At 41.8% G+C, this 19,258-nt stretch overlaps 1 protein-coding gene across 1 annotated transcript in view; it reads left to right on the forward strand.

Moving 5' to 3' along the window:
- Positions 1 to 19,258, forward strand: part of CATSPERB (cation channel sperm associated auxiliary subunit beta) — a 78,389-nt gene that overhangs the window by 53,212 nt on the left and 5,919 nt on the right. Inside the window, exons 16-24 of the mRNA XM_037504037.2 lie at positions 578 to 729; positions 3,335 to 3,489; positions 5,551 to 5,738; positions 7,097 to 7,435; positions 10,890 to 11,029; positions 12,408 to 12,605; positions 13,231 to 13,341; positions 16,133 to 16,243; positions 18,984 to 19,119. Of these exons, the coding sequence (XP_037359934.1) occupies positions 578 to 729; positions 3,335 to 3,489; positions 5,551 to 5,738; positions 7,097 to 7,435; positions 10,890 to 11,029; positions 12,408 to 12,605; positions 13,231 to 13,341; positions 16,133 to 16,243; positions 18,984 to 19,119 (1,530 nt within the window). The remainder of the gene's footprint in view (positions 1 to 577; positions 730 to 3,334; positions 3,490 to 5,550; positions 5,739 to 7,096; positions 7,436 to 10,889; positions 11,030 to 12,407; positions 12,606 to 13,230; positions 13,342 to 16,132; positions 16,244 to 18,983; positions 19,120 to 19,258) is intronic.

Below are 19,258 nucleotides of genomic sequence, written 5' to 3' on the forward strand. Positions count from 1 at the left end.
GAGACCTGAGCTTTCACCCGGATCTCTTCGGGCCAGGAGCTCACGCTCTCTCTGGAGCAGTATCTGCTGGTAAGTGATATCGCTGCACTTCTCCGTCACTGTCAGTACCTCCCAACGTGATGCTCTAAGGCAGGAGACACGGGACACAAATGTGATTCGACATATCAGACCTAGTGCTGATGACCCGCTGGTCTCCACAGATATTGTCCTTTCCCTCCTGGGGGTTATTTTCTCACCATCTTCTGCCTGTTCAGGGGCCTGCTTGACTGGTATTAGGAAGAGAAACCTCTCCCAGGAGGAGCTGACCTCTTTCCTTCTGGATCTCTTGATGAAGCAACCCCTCACTCTGTCCTTCGCCTGCTTTAGCACACAAGTCTGTAATGAACTGGAGCCTGGGATATTTTTAACCTTTTGAAGCAACAGGGGCCTAACGAAGACTAACGTGTGTGTCACCGGGTTCTCTGAGCCCAGCCCCCGCCCTCATTTCCAGTGAAGGCGTTTCCACAAGGTATGGTATCAAGAGCGTCCCAGTTGTATTCTGTCACTAACAGAAAAACATCTGTTTCTTTCCTAATAGGAATAAAAAGATATACTGAGCTGGGATCTATTCCCGATAAGATTTTCACATTATACTATGACCACATGGCGTTTATACATAAACTGACTCCAGAGCGTTTTGAAGTTGGAAATACACTAGCCTTTGGAGATACAACAGGTTTTTTTGGCCAGGTCAGTGATCTAATGCATTGAAAGAGCCTTGTGTTGAGAGTAGATGCCACACTCCACCCGCAGAATGACAGGGGAAGTGGGGAAAGTATTCTTCTGGGCGCAAATTCATTTTTCCGCACTTTATTTAACTAAAGGAAAAACTTCCGTGTAGCAGAGAACACCTCCAAAACCTTCTTCTAAGTCCCATGCAGGGCTGTGTAAAGTTAACGCCACCCCAGATATCCTCCTACAAATATCTTCAAGCAAAACACCATCTGAGATGCCAAGCTAGACCCACTACTCCCAACCCAGGGTCTTTGTGGGCTTGTGAAAACTTGAGGTAACTGGTTTTTGGTTAGTTGTGTCTGAGCAGAGTCTACACCACAGACTGGCTCACACGGAGGTCACAAGGAGGACCCCAACTCGCTCATGAGTGACTCAGGTAGGGGGGCTAACACCGTACTCTTACTGCAGTCTTGGGCTGGCGATCTGGAATGATTCTCTATCTCCCAAGAGTGACCTTGAGTAAACCTGAAGTTCTTTTTTTTCACATTCAGTCTGCCCCCTTGGTTATAATGCTAACATAGGAAGAATTTATTCTCTTCATAGATGATACCGCATACAGATGTTGCTAGTATTTTTTTTTTAAGATTTATTTATTTATTTATTTATACATGCACTGGGTACAGTCAGAAGTGCGGGAGGGTGAGAGAATTCACCAGAGCCAGAGCGGGGAGCAGAGCAGGCAGAAGGACCGAAGTACACTGCTGAGGGGAGCAGCGGGCGGCAGGGGAGGTCTGCGCGCCATGTGGGACCCTCCTCCGGTGGCCGGGGAGCATCCGGGGATCGAACCGACGCTGCAGAGGCTACGGACAGCTTTGCTACCCAGCGCTCAACCGCTGCGCCACCGGGGAGGCCCCTGTTGCTAGTATTTTTAATGTGCAGTGTACCACTGTCGAGCTAGATGTGCCAAAGGAGCTCATAATCGGGCACGGGGCTATGACAATGGACTCATGTCACCGTATCAGCGAGAATCAAGCAGGTTGCTTTGACTGGAGCTAATAAAATCTGTCCTTTGGCCTGAAAGAAATAGAACAAAAGGTGAATCTATTCTTAGTAGATCATTCCAGATCGCCAGCCCAAGACCGCATTGAGAGTACAGTGTTAGCCCCCCTACCTGAGTCACTCATGAGCGAGTTGGGGTCCTCCTTGTGACCCCCGTGTGTGCCAGTCTGTGGTGTAGACTCCGCTCAGACACAACTAACCAAAAACCAGTTACCTCAAGTTTTCACCAGCTTCAAAGTTCACAGACAATGTCTTCGCTCTCTTATGTGAGTGTTTAAATTGTTAAAATCAAAGACTGCTGGGGGTTTTATACTCAGGACAATTTTGAGGAACTCACCCCCAATTTTATCACCTCCCTCCTCCCAAACAGACCATGCATGCACCCTCTTTGGATAAAAATAAGGCCCAGCCTTCTTTGAGCCTCACTGTGTGCCAGATACTCCTCTGGGCTCTTAATCTTTCTGTTTAGCCTCATTTTACTGATGAAAAAAGGAGGCGCCATGAGGCTGATTAATTTACCCAAAATTACACAGACCACTAGTTAGTTCTTGGAATCAGGAATCTATCCAAGCAACTGGTCCCAGGGCCTGTGCTGTCAGTCACCAAACCCTGTCACTGGGCGCACATACCCTTTGTGTAAGCTATCCTTGCTGCCCTAGGCTAGAAGGCGGGACCAAATCCCACGTACTTTCAGTCTTTTCAGTAATCTTCAAGAGTCCTGAAGCCATCTGTTCAGCCCCACATTTCCTCTTCTTGCATCTATTTCTTGCATCTATTTTCTCCTCTTTTCAGAGGTTCCCAAATTTAAGAGACGAGGAGGGAGGCACGACCATCAGTGGGGCTGGGAGGCACCATCTGATGTCTGTGCCCAGCGGGTCTGCACCACTACACCCACCCCTCTTGCCCCAGCAGCAAGGGCAACTCCAGCGTTGGAGCTGGTGGGGACTGGCCCCACCTCTCTTCGGGCCCTGCAGGTTCCCAGCGCTGAACAGGATCAGAGAACAGTGTTTGGAAAACAAGACCTGAGGGTCAGAAACCTGGGCCGAACTACCCTTATTGACGGCAAAGCCTGAGAAAGGCCTGTGTCGCCAAAGTCAGGGCGGGGACGGTCGTGCTAAGTCACTAGCAGGAGGCCTCAGCCGCGGATTTCAAGTAGGAGAGGCACTGGGCCGCCCTCCCCTGACTGGAACTCCGAAAGAGAGCCTGCTTCTACGGTCCCGACCTCCAGCAGCCCCCGCCCCACATACACGCACACCTGGAAACACACACACACACACACACACACACACACACACACACACACGTCCCGTCTCCCCTTCCCTCCAGCCTCCTGCAGAGACCATAGGAAACGTCTCCAGAGTCTTACTCTCCAGAATTTCTTTTGCTCCTACTCAGGAAAAAAGTGCATTTCCCCTCGCGCACACACAGGTGTGCCTTGGATACAGGGCAGTAGCGCTTGGATGTGAGCTGCATCCGACCTGTTATTCTCACTCCGAAATGCCAAAGAGCTGAAATGTCACATAGTCGAAGTTGCTTCTCTTTTCTCCCCTTTCTGTCCCAGGCTCCTGACATGGGCTTCGAGACTGCACTTGCTCCGCAGTACCTCACCTCCAACAAAATGATCTTCTACGCCTACGTACCAGTGAATGCACCCAAGGACAAAATACACACCAGGAAATTCGACTACATTCATCTGGGGAAAATGTTACACTCTGGGTAGTTACTGATCTGCCTTCTGCTTATTTAGACGACACGCTGGTTTCTAGAGTCTAAAGTTTGAGCTTGCTTTTTGGAATAATTTTTACTCAATAGAGTAGGTCTTCTTTTGACACCTCACAAGCCAGACACGTTTATAAATGCCACGGCGTCTTGTACCCTGCCCTGATTTGAGAATCATGGGCCAGTTGGATCAGCACCATCAGACCAGCTGCAGAAATGTGGGCTTGCCATCCTGAGCATTCAGAAAGTTCTGGGCTCGCCCAGCTGCTGCCTCTCCACGGTGTTCACTCAGGACGTTCTCCTGTATCCAACAGACAAACACGTCTGTCTGACTGGCAGAGCAGAGTTCATCTCTTTTTATAGCTGAGTAGTATTACATCAGGTACACGTGTCACATCTTGCTGATCCACTCATCTGTGGTCAGACACTTCGGTTGCTTCCATCACTTGACTTTTGTAAATTTGCTGCAGAGAACATGGGCGTACCTGTGTCCTTTCAAATTAGTGTTTTTGTGCCCTTTGAGTTCTTCCATCTACGAGTGGAATCGCTGGCCATTTGGCAGCTGTTGGTGTGGGTGAGTTGGGGCAGGGCTGGCTTGTGTTTGTGGCATCCCTGATTTCGCTCCTTTCTGGGGCGTGGGATGCTAGACCCAGTGGTCCCTGCGCTCTAAGTGCTCCGTACAAGGTAAGCTCCTGGGAGTGCAGGTCAGAATGCCCGCTCTGCTGTTATTTTTACCTGGGGGCAGCCTGTGGGGAGCACCCCAGCTCTTCCACTAGGTTTCCCCCTCTTTCAAAGGAGTTTCCTCTACCAGCCTCCAGGCCTCTCCAGGACAGCCCTCCCACTGGTGTTCCCCAGCCCAGGCCACAATCCCCAGGGTCCTCTCTCCAGCCACTTCCTGTTCAATGTAGCACGAATCTCCTCCGTGTCAACCCTGTTGAAGTCTGGGGGGGCCTGCAGCGGTGGGGTTACTTCCGGGTCCCAGACCAGGACGCCACAGGGTCTGCAGGGGCCTGCTGGGTGAGTCACCAGGCAGAAGTTTTTAACTTTATAAAGTATGGCTTATCAATATTTTTATTTCCAGGATTGTGCCTTTGGTTTGTATATAAAGTCATCACTACACCCAGGCATATCTAGATTTCCTCCTATATTACTTTTTAGGAATTTTAAAGTTTTGCATTTTATATTTAAGTCTATGATCCATTTTGAGTTAATTTTTATGAAGGGAATCAGGTCTGTGTCAAGATCTATTTTCATTTATGGATATCCTAGTTGAGCATTTTTAAAGTCGATTGGTTTTCTTGATTATAAAGTATGTGTTCATGATAGAAATTTCTTAAAACATAGATAAATAAAAACAAAACACTTGAAATCATGATGGCTAGTACCTTAATGAATTAATAATTAGTCCTTTTAATATGCATAACATGCGTAACATTTTCTACCATGCTTTTTTCACTTAGACATTCTGTAAGAACACTTTCCTTGTGTAGCTAAAACTTTTAAATACTATTTTTAAAATAGTTACATTTTTGTCTAGGTAAAATCAAGTAGTAGAATTTATTTAACTTTCCTATTGCTGAAATCTCTTACTTCTAACAATTATCAGAATGCTGCAATAAGCATTTTTGTGTGGAAAACTGTTCTTCTCTCTTGTGTTTCAGCATATTTCCTTAGGCTAGAGCCCTATCAATAGACTAACAGAATCAAAGAGGGAGAGAATGTTAGAGATCTTCGTGCATAATGTCAAATGGCTTTCTAGGAAGCTGGTGCCAATTTACAATCCCACTAGTAGTGGATGAAAGTCTATCTCTATTCAGTTCTTGCAGCTTTGGAAACCTGTCGTTTCAAAATAATTGCTAATTTGATTGATGAAAAATTATATCCCATTTCTGTAATTTGGATTTCATTGATTATTAATAAGATTGAACAAATGCTAATTAAATGTTCATTTGTTACCCATTGTAGTACATTTTATTTATAAATTATATACTCACAATTTCCTCATTTAGCCACTGTTTTTTGCCCAAATTGCTTAATGTTTGTTGGCTTGTCTTTTAGGAAAACTGGAACAGCTTACATAAAAGAGATAGTGAAATATGACACTTCTGAAGGATTTTTGTCCTCCGCTACTGCAGAAATTACAGAGCCTTTTGGACTAGAGGAAGCAAATGAGAGCACTTGTTTGCTTAGTTCCCTTAAAATTCAAAGTGATGGAGATTCCTATAAACTTACACTTCAGTTGCAATGTAAGTGTAATATACATCCCTAGTGGTAGAAAAAATGAAAAGTTATCTTTTGGGAAGGCTTTTCATGCTCATTTATACATTAGTAGTTTTCAAAATTTAGTTCAGTTGGTAATCTATAGATGTCTCCATGGACTTAGATTCCTGGAGGAATTCTTTATTTTAATATGTTAAAACCTAGTCATAACTTTTTTGCCTCATTTTGCTGTGTTGAGAATAGACTGGGCACTCATGGAGAAAGGGCAAGAAAGAAAGCAGAAAAATTATTTAAGAGACTGTTGGAATAATCAGTTGAGAGATCATATTAAATGGAAGATACCTGTTACTCATAAAAGTGGAGAGATTAAGTGGATATATAGAAAGACAGGCCTGAAGTTCAGGAAAGACTGTTGGACTAAAGAGATCATTCTGGGGCCTTCCCTGGTGGCGCAGCGGTTGAGCGCTGGGCTGCAAAGCTGCCCGCAGCCTCTGCAGCGACGGTTCTGTCCCCGGCCGCCTGTCCCCGGCTGCCGGGGAGGGTCCCACGTGGCATGTAGACCTCTCCTGCTGTGCCCGCTACTCCCCTCAGCAGTGTGTTTCATCAGTCTGCCTGTTCTGTTCCCCGATCTGTCTCTGGTGAATTCTCTCACCCTCCCGCACTTCTGACTGTGCCCAGTGCTTGTATAAAGAAAGAAATAAATCTTTTAAAAAGAGAGAGATCATTCCAAACAGTCAGAACGAAGGAGTGAGGGGTAGGGGGATGAAAAACTATTTGATGAAATAATGTCTGAAAACTTCTCTAAATAGACATTCGTCTTCCTGAATCAGTCTTTCTTTTGGCTTCCTTCCTATCCTCGCTGACTCCTATCACTTCTCCGTGAAATCTTTGCCCTTTGGCATTCCTTATATGATGGGGCTCCCTCAGGCCCTGCCCTAGAGCCTCTTCTAACTCTCCACCATTTTCCTTAAGCAACATCGATTCATCAATTCAACAAATATTGATTAACTAACCTTCTGAGAGATAGATTCTAGACACTGGGCAAACTCTGGCTACGTTACCTTTCTCTTGTAGAATCAGAATAAAGACTCTAGGTTATTAAGGCTCTTAACAGTTCTGTAATAAATTAGCTTTTTTGCACTTACTTAGCCCTACATGGTTTATTTTTCTGCTGAGAATTTTTGTAGAACTAGTTTTGTAGAATAGGCTTATGCTTGATATGTTTGAATATGTATCTTTCTATAAAATGATTGATTATAACCTGAAATCTATAACCTAGTTAAGACCATAGTTTAATACCTCAACTAGTATATTCATCAGTTATGTTCATGTGTGCTTGGCACCATTAGTTGCTTTATTTTAAACCAAATCATTCTTCTTATAGCTCCTGGTGTTATATCTTCATTTCAAGATACGGATATAGAGAAGACTGTGGTGATTCCTGGTTATAGCAGCTTCCTGATCACAAATATTTTAGATGCTAACAATGCCTTAGCTATTGCTACCATGCCTGAAATAGTGCCCCATAATATGACCTTTCCAGAAAACTCCTGGTTCTTATACAACTTTGGGCAAAGGCATGGACGAACATGGAACATATCTTCAAAACCATGTAATTACTGGTTTCGACTATTTGATAATACACTGTCCCTTAATGTCCTGAAGTACATTGATCTGGGAAAATCTTATGCCTTAAGAGTTAAGATCATACCTGGATCAAAAGGTAAGTTAATTTTTATTGGGATACATCAAAAGCATCTTGTTTTGCTTTCCTTGGATGTGAAATATACTCTTTGATAGTTCCTTTATCCTTGGTTTCCTAGCAGCTGACATCCTACTAACAACAGCTTCCAATTATTGAGCACTTACTATGTGTGAGGCTCTGTATTAACAATTTTATGCCTTTTTAATTTAATATTTATGACCACCCTAAAAGCCTAGATTATAATCTTCATTTTACAAATGAGAAAAATATAGTTAACAGGCCAAGTTTCTACCAAATTTTACTTTGGATTTTTGCTGTTCTCTTAAAAAGAAAATATTTTCATTATCTTGGCATTGTAATTATTTTAAGAAGTTTAAGGCAAAAAAATGACTTCTAAATAGAATTCTATTTTCCTGCAGTTTGCCAGGTATTTATTACAAAAGTAATATGAAATGTATTAAAATTGATGGAAAAGTGACATACTAGAAAAACAAAATATTTAGTAAATAACTGAGAAAGAGAGGAGGGAATGATGGCAGCAAGGGAGAGAAAAAGAAGAAAATCCTGCTGCTGAAAATGAAGAGGGAACTCAAAGCCAACGAAATTAGTTAATTCATGGCTCCTTGTAGGATGTGAGGCTCAGGTAGGAGTTTTACATCTAGGCAGTGGGGTGGGTTTTAATTCTCAAGCATTGGCAGACATTGTAGCTTGGACCTACTTTCTTCATGGTGGAAGTTGCCACCAAGATCACTCACTAGAAAGCTGGGACGGTAAAGAGGGGACTAGAAAACTCGACTCACCAACTCGAAGAAAGAGACAGGGGGATTATCACCTTCATAAAACTCAGACTGGAGAAAAGAATTTCCTATTAAAAAAAAACAAAACCAACAACAAGACTGTGGAACATCCAGAGTGAACCCACCAGGTACCAGAACCTCTAGTTGAGAATTTTCACCCCAGCATGAGCAGGAACAGTGCCTCCTGTGGGAATCCTTTCATAACGCAAGTAACAGGGACTTCATGGAAAAATCAATCTTCATTGAACGTGAATTGAAGAAAATGATTTTAAAACTGTGTAAGGAGATGACGGAATATAAGGGTATTCTAACAGACCCAGGGAACAGAAAAATTTAATCTCCAAGAACTTGAAATAATAGAAACACCACAAAATAAATATACATAAAACCCTTAAAGAGATAAAAATATGATATACAAATCATAGTGAAAGGACAAAGCACTGCATTTTAAGAGGCTATGTGCGAAGCAGAACTAAATACCACCTATATAAATGAAAATTACAGGTTTTGAAAAAAATGGGAGGTCATCTGCTTCTATGCCCATCTATTCTGTAACCTAAATATCCTGCAAAACTTCTTTCTAAAATCATTAGAATCCTTTCTCATTGAGAGGGTGTTAGGTCAACAGGGCGGTGGGGGAAATGCTGAGGTTAGGTTCTCCCATAAAAAAAAAAAAGTTAATAGGGGGGAAAAGCAGCAGGTCCCTGCAAAAACCAGGACACGAAAGATAAACGGGCGACTCTGGCAAACTGCCCAAAGGGGAAAGCTGCCATAAAAGAGGACAGAAAGAGAGGAAGCTCAGAACCCGGCGACCATCCTGTAGTGGGCAGGAAGGGACGGAGCAGGATTTCTATGACCCGAGCAGACCGGGTAAAGGAAGAGAGTCCTGGAGCCCTCGGTGGCTTTTGCTGGCTTTAATTGGGATTTACCAGGTAAATCCAGGTGTGTACCAGGCATGTACCAGGGTGGGGGGCGGTGGCCAGGAGGCGGTCAGGCCTCCAGCCCCCAACAAGTCTTCACTCTCTTGTTAGAAGGAACCTACTTTAACATGATAAAAGCCAATTACAACAAACCCACCGCCAATATTATTCTCAATGGCGAAAAGCTAAAGGCCCTTGCCCTTCCTTTAAGATTAGGAGCAAGAAGGGCCTCCCCTGGTGGTGCAGCGGTTGAGCAGGGCTGCGAAGCTGCCCGCAGCCTCTGCAGCACCGGTTCAATCCCAGGCCACAGGCGAGGGTCCCACATGGTGTGCAGACCTCTCCTGCCGCCCGCTGCTCCCCTCAGCAGTGTACTTCGCCTGTCTGCCTGTTCTGCTCCCCGCTCTGGCTCTGGTGAATTCTCTCACCCTCCAGCGCTTCTGACTGTACCCAGTGCTTGTGTAAATAAATAAATAAATCTTAAAAAAAAAAAAGATTAGGAGCAAGACAAGGATGTCCTTTCTCACCACTGCTCTTCAATATAATACTGGAGGTCCTAGCCAGGGAAATAAGACAAGAGAAAGACATATACAAGGAATCCAGATAGGGAAAGAAGAAGTAAAACTATCACTATTTGCAGACGATATAATATGATAATATATATATAGAGAACCCTAAAAACTCCACAGCAAAACTACTCAAAATAATCAACCAGTTCAGTAAAGTAGCAGGATACAAAATCAACACAAAAAATCAGTAGCCTTCCTATACACAATCAGTCTGAAGAAGAGGAAATCAAAAAATCCATCCCTTTTATAATTGAAACAAAAAAATCAAATACATGAGAACAAACCTATCAAGAGAGGTGAAAGACTTACACAAAGAAAATAATAAAACACTGTTAAAAGAAATAGAAGAAGACACAAAGAAATGGAAAGACATCCCCTGCTCATGGATTGGAAGAATTAACATTATTAAAATGTCCATCCTACCAAAAGCAATCTACAGATTCAACACTATTCCAATGTATACTTAGCTCAGATCATCACGTGAACTCCCATGCCCCTCCCCAGACTTGCTAAATCAGAATCCTGAGTTTTAACAAAATCCCCAGTTAAAATTTAGGAAGAATGACCCGATCATTTTGGCGTAGGGGACACTGCTGTAGATGAGATTTCAGGCACATTAATTACTAATTCTCAACTCTGACTTGCAGATTAATAAAGCTTTTCATTATATTTCCCAGAAGGGAGGGGTTGCAAATAAGTGGGCTGAAGGCAAAACTGACCTGATTGTGTTCAAACCCGTATGGAGTTTTCTCTTGGCAACAATTGACTGACAGCCCTTTATTTTTCAAATGATTTTTTAAATGTTTTTTATTGAGGTAATGCTGATTTACATCACTGTTTGTATTTTAGAAGCATAGGATCCCCGCTTCAGGTACTGTTACCATAGCGCGCCCACCACCAAAGTTCCACCACCGTAGTTAAACATGCGTGCTTCGGTTCTCTACAAAGTCATCCACCTCTGTCCACATCTTTTTGATACCACTGAGGATTGAGGGGTGGAGGGAAGCAATTTTGCTCAGAAGAAACACGGTATTCATGAAGTTCGATTTTTCTAAGAATCATTAAATATTTGTAGCTATTATGTAGCCTTCATAATTGATACTATAGATGTTCTAGAATACTGACTAGCCCATCATTATTCAGTTGTTTAAATTTTCATGATTTAATATTGTTGATCTTGTTTCCCTAGATACTCAAGTAGTTGAAAAACCACTATTGACTGTGATTGTTGGAAATCCAAATTTGTTGGCATTTAAAGCTGAAGGCTTTTTTGATGATACTGATAGTTACGTAGTGGAAATTTCTGCAACTAGCAAAGATTTACATCAAGTAATATATTCTTTAATTATAAAAAATATTAATTTTAGAAAATTTAGAATATAAACCAAGAAAAAGAAGGACAAATTGTACAGAACCCTACCGACCAAGGATGACTAAGAACTTGTAACATTTGGGGTATGACCAAAAGGTGGTGTAGCAGCATGACATAGAGTTTCAAAGAGGAAGATGCAATGAGTTCAGTCTGACTTCTGGTATTATCAATGAGAATTTGGGGAAGTTACTGTGCTGCTTTTTAATCTATAAAATGGAGATGATGGAAAAAAATACCTCATAGGGTTGTTTTGAGAAGTAAATGTCATGCTTTAAGTAGGGCATCTAAAACCATGTCTCACACATGGAAGGGGCTCAGTTGTACAGATCCTAAAGGGTCTCTGTCTCACTTTCACCAACTTATACTCCACAAATTTTGAAAGAGCCAATGGGTTTCAAGAAGGAGCAGAGCAGAAATGGTAGATCGCACAGAAGTAGAAGAGTGGAAAGGCCTTGAGCCACATTCTCTTGACCTGAGAGCAGCAAGCATCCTGGTTTTATGGGGTTGACTACCAGGGCGGGGTATCAGGTGACAGCATCATAATGTGTTTGGGGCTGGGCTACCCTGGGGCACGTGCAGATGGGTTACATGCGTCTTCATATTTCATGTCTCGTTAGCATCTTTGGTCTCCACCCAAGGGTGTGTGTTCTTAGCGGTCTAATCAGTCCTAGGTCACGACTAGGTCAGTTTTGCTGTCTGTGTCTGTGCGGCCATCAGGTTTCAATTGCTTCTGGAGCCCTTGCCTGAAAGCAGGAAGCCCCTGGAGGGTGGATGGTCTGTTGCTCCTGGTGACTGGCTGCATTCCTATTAGCCTGGGGGCTCATTAACAGGAAGGTGAGGCCAACAAGATCTAAGTCCTCTTGTACTGAGGATTGGATTAGCATACACCCTAATGATGCATTTTAACTTAATTGCATCCGATTTCCAAATACAGTGACATCCTGAGAAACTGGGGGTTAGAACATCAACTTACGAATTTTGAGGGGATATATGTCAGTCTATAACAGTTACTCTTTCTTTTTTTTTTTTTCCCCTAAATATTTATTTATTTATTTATTTATTTATTTATACAAGCACTGGGCACAGTCAGAAGCTCGAGAGGGTGAGAGAATTCACCAGAGGCAGAGCAGGGAACAGAACAGACAGACTGACGAAATACACTGCTGAGGGGAGCAGCGGCTACGGCAGGAGAGGTCTGAGCGCCAGGTGGGACCCTCACTGGCAGCCGGGGATCAAACGAGCACTGCAGAGGCTGCGGGCAGCTTCGCAGCACAGCGTTTAACCACTGCACCACCAGGGGAGGCCCCTAACTTTGATTTTTTTGGATATTTCCAGGGTTGGACTTCACTGGCATTGATTGTCTGGGGAGCATCGACTGAGTGCTTTGTTACAACCTTTGTGCCAACATTGAAAAGCAGCTGTAGTTATCTCAAATTTATGCATCACAGACCTATTAATATTATCCCACTGGAAGACTGGACTAGTGGCATTCACAGAGACAGCCAGGGTTTTAATATGATCAAAACTTTGCCGGTAAAAAATTTAAGCAGATTTTTTTAAGGGCACCAGTGATGTGCTACTTTTATGGGATTGGTTGGCTCCTCAGTTTTAGCATTTCTTTTCTAAGATGCTCAAAACACTCCAGATGACTTCAAGTCATTTTGAGGATTTGATGATTATTTCTAAAATGTAAAAACTTTCTAAAATAATGATATTTCTTGGTAACTTATTTTCATCATTTTAGTATCATTTTATGTTATATTATAGTGGCATAATCTTACGCTTTTTCATTATGTAGTTATTTGCCCATATGTTTACCATCTTGACATATCTTACTGGCCTCAATGTAGTAACAATTTCAATTTTTACCTTGTCAGAATCTATGACTTTTTAAGATGTAAATTATTAGTCTTTCTTAACTAATTTATTACTTAAAAATTTTTTGTGACTAAAAATCAAATAACCAAACTTGAATAAAATCAAATAACCAGACTATAGCCATAATTTGAGGTTGTTGAAATTCTGAAAAACAAAGAGTAAGGGATATAAGGAAAATTGAAATTTACCTTAATACATGGAGCTAAAAATGAAATATTTGCTTTTCTTGAAAATCAAAACAACAATAAATGACACATTTTCCTTGCCTGACCCCTTGCAGATAAATTACAGGCCTCCATCTAATATGGGAATTGCTATTCCACTGACAGATCATTTTTATCATGCAGATCCTAGTAAACCCATACCAAGAAATCTATTTCACAAATCAAAGGTAAGGAATTTCTCTATAGATAAGCAAGTATCCATTTGAGTTCAAGAAATCATTCAGTAAAGTTACAGATGGACCTAGTTGCAGGGGTGAATGAAAAGGTTTGTTCAGCTCAGTGTTTCTTCTGCCCTGATAAGTCAGCTTATCATCATCATCATCACACTGCTGTCAATACTACCCCTGATTTTTATATTACTTCTTCAATCTCCCTTCTTCTTACTCATACTCCTGAACACATTTTTGAAATCAAGAAGTCTAGATGGACCTCACCCATCACCACTAATCCCAGCCCCACTGACTTCTCTCTATCTCCCATTTGGATTTCAAAGGGATTGGTGGGGTGAAAAATCCTAATGAAAGGAGCTCCAAACACTTTCCTCATGTCTGCAACCTTGTGAAAGGAACGGGGTGTGTTTAAAAGGAAGGTTTTGCTTCAACATAGACACATTTATTTTTTTTAAAGATTTATTTATGCATACAGGAGCTGGGGTACAGGCCAGAGATGCGGGGGGGTGAGAGGATCCGCCAGAGACAGAGTGGGGAACAGAACAGGCAGACTGACTGAAGTACACTGCTGGGGGGAGCAGCAGGGAGACAGGGAGAGGTTTGCCTCACCATGTGGGTCACTCCCTGGCTGGCTAGGGATCTAGCTCATGCTGCAGAGGCTGCGGACTGCTTCATAGTGCTGTGCTTAACCCCTTGTGCCACCAGGGAGGCCCCAACAGAGACACATTTAAACTCCTGCCAGGAGAATTTAAACAAGGAGTTGTGTAAATTAACTAGTGTCAGTATGGCACAGTGGAATCTAAGCCAGAATTATCTGGAAATATTTCTACAATGCTACTTTCTCAATCTCACCTCATTACTGAATCAGAAGCTATAGGGTATGGTCCCAAAATCTGCATTAAAATATCTCTATGGTTAATCCTGATCTATCCCAGAGTTTAAGCTAGACAAGTACTAGAGCTGGACACAAAGCAAGCAATGTGACTGTGGATCCTTGATGCCTGAAAGGTGAATGGGGATTAACCAAACAAGGGACAAGGAGAAAAACAAAAGAGGGAGAAAGACCCAGCGCATTCCAGGCTAAAGGAACACCCAGCACAAAGGGCAGATATGGGCAAGAGCTCAATGATTTTGAAGGATTCAAAGACCAGGAGGAGCACAGGGAAGCACTAAATCAGGCTGGAGAGAGTAGGCCCTAATGCCACAGGGTTGTTGTAGGCCCTGGAGAGGGTCTTTAATTTTACCCTAAGAAAGATCAAGAACCACCCAACGAGTTTAAGCCAGGAAGTGACTTGCTTGCCTACTTGTGTTTTAAAATATACACATTTGGGCCTCCCTGGGGGCACAAGGGGCTAAGTCTCAGCACTATAAATCTGTCCTCAGCCACTGCAGCACAAGTTTGATCCCCGGACAGGGAGGTGACCCAAATGGCGCAGCAGACCTCTCTTGTCTCTCCCGCTGCTCCCCTCAGCAGTGTGTTTCAGAAGATCTGTCTGTTCTGCTCCCCACACTGTCTCTGGGGAATCCTCTCACCCCCCCCCCCATACACACACACCTCTGGCCTGGCCTACACCCCAGCTCTTGTATGCATATATAAATAAATCTTTAAAAAAAAACACACATTTGTCAAATGACAAAACTAAAATAATTCAGTAATGAGTTGGGTGTCCTGTATTCATGGGATGGGGAATGCAGAGCTTTCTTCTTGAGGGGTTTTGGGCAAGAGCACATTTTGTAGAACGTTAGAAGAGGTGATGCGGGAGCAGGGTGTGGTCGACTAGAAGGTCAGGGATTCCTTCTGAGGCTAGCAGGTGCTGTTCTGTGAGGTAAGGTAGTCGTGAAGCAGAGCTGGAGGGAGGTGGTTGCTGTCAGGCTTCTGGGAATACAGGCTGCTTTAGGCTTAGATTTGTAGCATGAACCATTTTGTGCATGGGGGCAGCATCATTGTGTGGCTCCTGATATACAAATTAACTTTGTCACATTGTATTTTTACCAAAGTAGATTGAACTGAAAATGACTAACATCTACACCCTTTCTTGGTGAACATATTTTCAAAGAAAACTAGAGAGCAAGCGGGGGGGGGGGGGGGTGTGGGGGGGGGGGGGGAGAAAGAGTTCTATTCAGAGAGCAGGGAATTCCAAAAAGAGAAAGCAAATAGAATCAGAGACGCCTCTTCCACAACTGCTAGAGGTCTCAGGTGGTGGAAACAAAGGAACACAAATTGAAAAAGCAAACTGAAAAGAGTTGATTATCGAATTCAAGAGTCAGTTCTTTGAAAAAGGTGAAATAAACCAATCTCCAGTGAGAGTGACTGGGTAGAAAACGAATGACAGGACAGTTCCTGTGGCAATTTTGAACATCCTTTGTGAGTGCTGTGAGGACAAACAGGTCTGAAACAGGCTTGGAGAGTGTGGTCTGGTGTCTGTAATATCATGTCAGCTCCTCTGGGCCTCTGTGTTCATGCCTGCAATGGGAGGGCCCGAGAGCAGTGAGCTCAGGGGTCCAAGAAGCGGCCTTCAGAGCAACACGGGCTTTCTAGGTCCCATCCAGTCTCCTGAGGTAAATTGTATAGCAGTGGAGGAGTACTTGGATTCAAATGAACAAGGAGACAAAATTCAGAGCTACTATATTTTTACTCTACCTTTATTATTATTATTTTCCCTTTAAACCTCTCAGGGATTTTAGTCATTCAGGAAACAAGTGTTTATTGAACATTTACTCAGTTTGCAGAAATTCTGCCTCCCCCCACCAAATAAAAGCAAGTCAACCTATATGATTTAATTTGCAGAACTCAGGTAAATACAAACAGTGTGCTGGTAAGTCCAATCGGGAGTCGTGTAATTGCACACATGATCAGAAGTTTTCATATGCTGTTGCTTTCTCAGACTGTAGAGAAAAGGTAAGATAACTCTTAATTATTTGAAGCCAAAGTATTTTTATATTAATAAGATCTAGCAATGTGCATTTGGCTACACATGACAAGAAATAATGTCTTGTTATGACACTGAACTAAAAAGATCTGGATTTAAGTGTCCTTAGATTAACGAACCTCATCTGTAAAATAAAATAAAACCTTCACTGCCCTGTCCATTTCACAGGATTCTTATAAACACACATGCTTACTTATCCTGTGAAAGCAATTTTTGAAATAAACGCTATTGTCTTACATCATTGTTTAATTTTGGAGAGGGTTTGACTTCTCCCCTTGGGTATAAGTCCCTGTCGTTCTCCCTCCGCACAGCACCTGTGGCCCCTCCCCACAATCCCTTGTGTTCTTTCCTCCCCTGTTTGATCCCCTTTCCTGCCCCTCCCCTGCTGGATGCCTCAGATCTATGGTCCGCTTCCAAGTTTTGTCTTTTTTCCTGACATTTTATTTGGTTTCTCTATATTCCGTGTACAAATGAAACTGTCCACTAATTATGCTTTTCCTCCTGACTTATTTTGCTTAGCACAGTCCATTCCAGCTCCACCCATGTTGCACAAATGGCATAAGTTTATCTTTTTTGATTGCTGAGTAGTATTCCATTGCATATATATATCTCACATCTTCTTGATCCATTCATCTATTTGGGGCTATTTAGGTTGTTTCCATGTCTTGGCTATTGTAAATAGTGCTGCAATAAACATAGTGCAGGTTTCCTCTCGCATTAATGTTTTTGTGTCTTTTGGGTAGACCCTGAGGAGAGGAATTGCTGGGTCTTACGTTAGATCCATTTATAGTCTTTTGCGGAATCTCCACACAGATTTCAGAGTGGCTGGACCAGTTTACATTCCCAGCAGAGTGTAAGAGGGTTCCCTTTTCACCACATCCTCGCCAGCACTTGTTGTTTCTAGCTTTTTTAATATGGGCCATTCTCACAGGTGTGAGGTGGTATCTCATTGTGATTTTGATTTGCTTGTCCCTCACATAAGTGATGTTGAATATTTTTTCATATGCCTGTTGGCCATTTGCAAATTTTCTTTGGAGAAGTGTCTTTTCTGCTCTTTTGCCTATTTTTTGATTGGGTGGTTTCTTTTGTTTTTGGTGAGCTGGGTGAGCTCTTTGTAGAGATTTGCTATCAGTTCCTCATCAGTTGTATGGTGTGCAAATATTTTCTCCCATGCAGTGAGGTTCACTTCATTTTGCTTGCTGTCTCTTTTGCAGTACAGAAGCTTTTTCATTTGATGTAGTCCCAGCTGTTTATATTCACCTTTGTTTTCTTTCCTTCTTTGCTTCCTCAGAGATGTTTCTGAGGTCTATGTCATGAATATGAAAGCAGTTTGTAATCCATAAAATAATATACTAGATTGTGGTGAATTCTGATTTATTAAAGCAATTATTAAGTATTTAACACGCATCAGCTTCCAGGATTCAAGGATCTAGAATCTGGAGCTCAGTCTGGCAGTCGTGACAAAACAGAACACAGTATAATATGTTGGTTAAGACTAGGTTCTATCTCAAATATTTCATTTTCTTAGTCTCAAAGCATTCAAAGGTATATCAAGTTGATTTTGCTGTTTACATTAGCTGAGACAAGTGTGCCCTTGGTATAACTTTCAAGTAGATCTATTTCAAAAACCTTATGAGACCATATATATATATATATATATATAAAATATTTTAATTATTAATTTATATATTTTATATACTTTGTATATTTATATATAAATTGATATATTTATATATATTTTCTATACACGCACATTATGTCAGGCACAGAGTGGACATTCACTAAATTGAAAGAGTTGTTATTATATACTGCTGCAACTCCCTCCTTGCTGAGCAACTGTGTTATTTCTTGAGGAGTTTCTGCAAAACTCTGCTCTAAGGCTTCTTCATGATTTTCTCATTTTATTTGAAACACATAAAATCCAGGTAACTTGCCAAAAACTCATCATTCGTATGTGATGAAACTAGATTTGAAAACTTTCTCTAGAACTTCAATTTAAAGAGTGTGGCTGAATTCAAAAAAGATAAACACATGCAATTTGCAGCAACATAGATGGCGCTGGAAGGGATCATGCTCAGCGAAATAAGCCAAAAAGAAAAAGAAAAATCCCGGATGGTCTCACTCATAGCAGGAATCTAGAAAACTTAAATAAGGGACCCGGAAAATGAATAACTATAAAAAAGTGAAAATCAAAATCAACAAAAAACTACGAACCAGAGACACTTTTAGGGGGGCGGGGGTGGGAGGGGAAGGATTGGGGTCAGAATGGGGGGGCTGCAATTGTATGGGGAATATAAAAATAAAATTTATTATTTAAAAAATAAATAAATAAAGAGTGTGGCTGAAAGATCGTAACTTATGGTGGAGGAGGGTATAAAGAAGGTAAGCAAGATCCAGTTGGGCAGAGCTTTATGGGATATGGGTTAGCCGAAAAAGTTTGAATAACATCATAGTAAATTCCTGTTTCAAAAAAACCTATAAAAAGTTATGAGTTTTGCTCCACAATGTTTGCGTATCACATTTGAAATTCACATTGATTCTGCTGTAAGACAGATTTTTTTTTTTTTTTCATGCAGACAGAAGCCCTAAGCACATTTCATTTAGAATACCCAAATTCTTGGGAATATATATATATTCATTCTTTACCAGGAAATTAAGTTAGGTTTGAAATTTCCAAATTTATATTCATTCTTGGAGTTTGTATTTTAGGTTCCTCGTTATAAGTTTCCGGTCACCAACTATCCAATTACCTTGGAAATTCACAGTGAAGATGGATCCAACCCATTGCCAAATCATTATCTGGTCACTATAACTGAAGTGAACGGAAGGGGAAACTGGAAACTAAGTAGAATTTTCTTTCTTCTCTAATTATTTTATTATGTCAGTAATGTTGTTTTTACCTAGATAAGTGGTGTACAAAATCTGTCTACACAAGAGGTGGTCAGGAGATCTTTGGAAAAGAATTCTGATCAATTGGCATCTTA

The sequence above is a fragment of the Talpa occidentalis genome, unplaced genomic scaffold (genome assembly GCF_014898055.3).
Source record: "Talpa occidentalis isolate TD23 unplaced genomic scaffold, MPIMG_talOcc4v2.1 talOcc4.11, whole genome shotgun sequence".
Classification (NCBI taxonomy): Eukaryota; Metazoa; Chordata; class Mammalia; order Eulipotyphla; family Talpidae; genus Talpa; species Talpa occidentalis.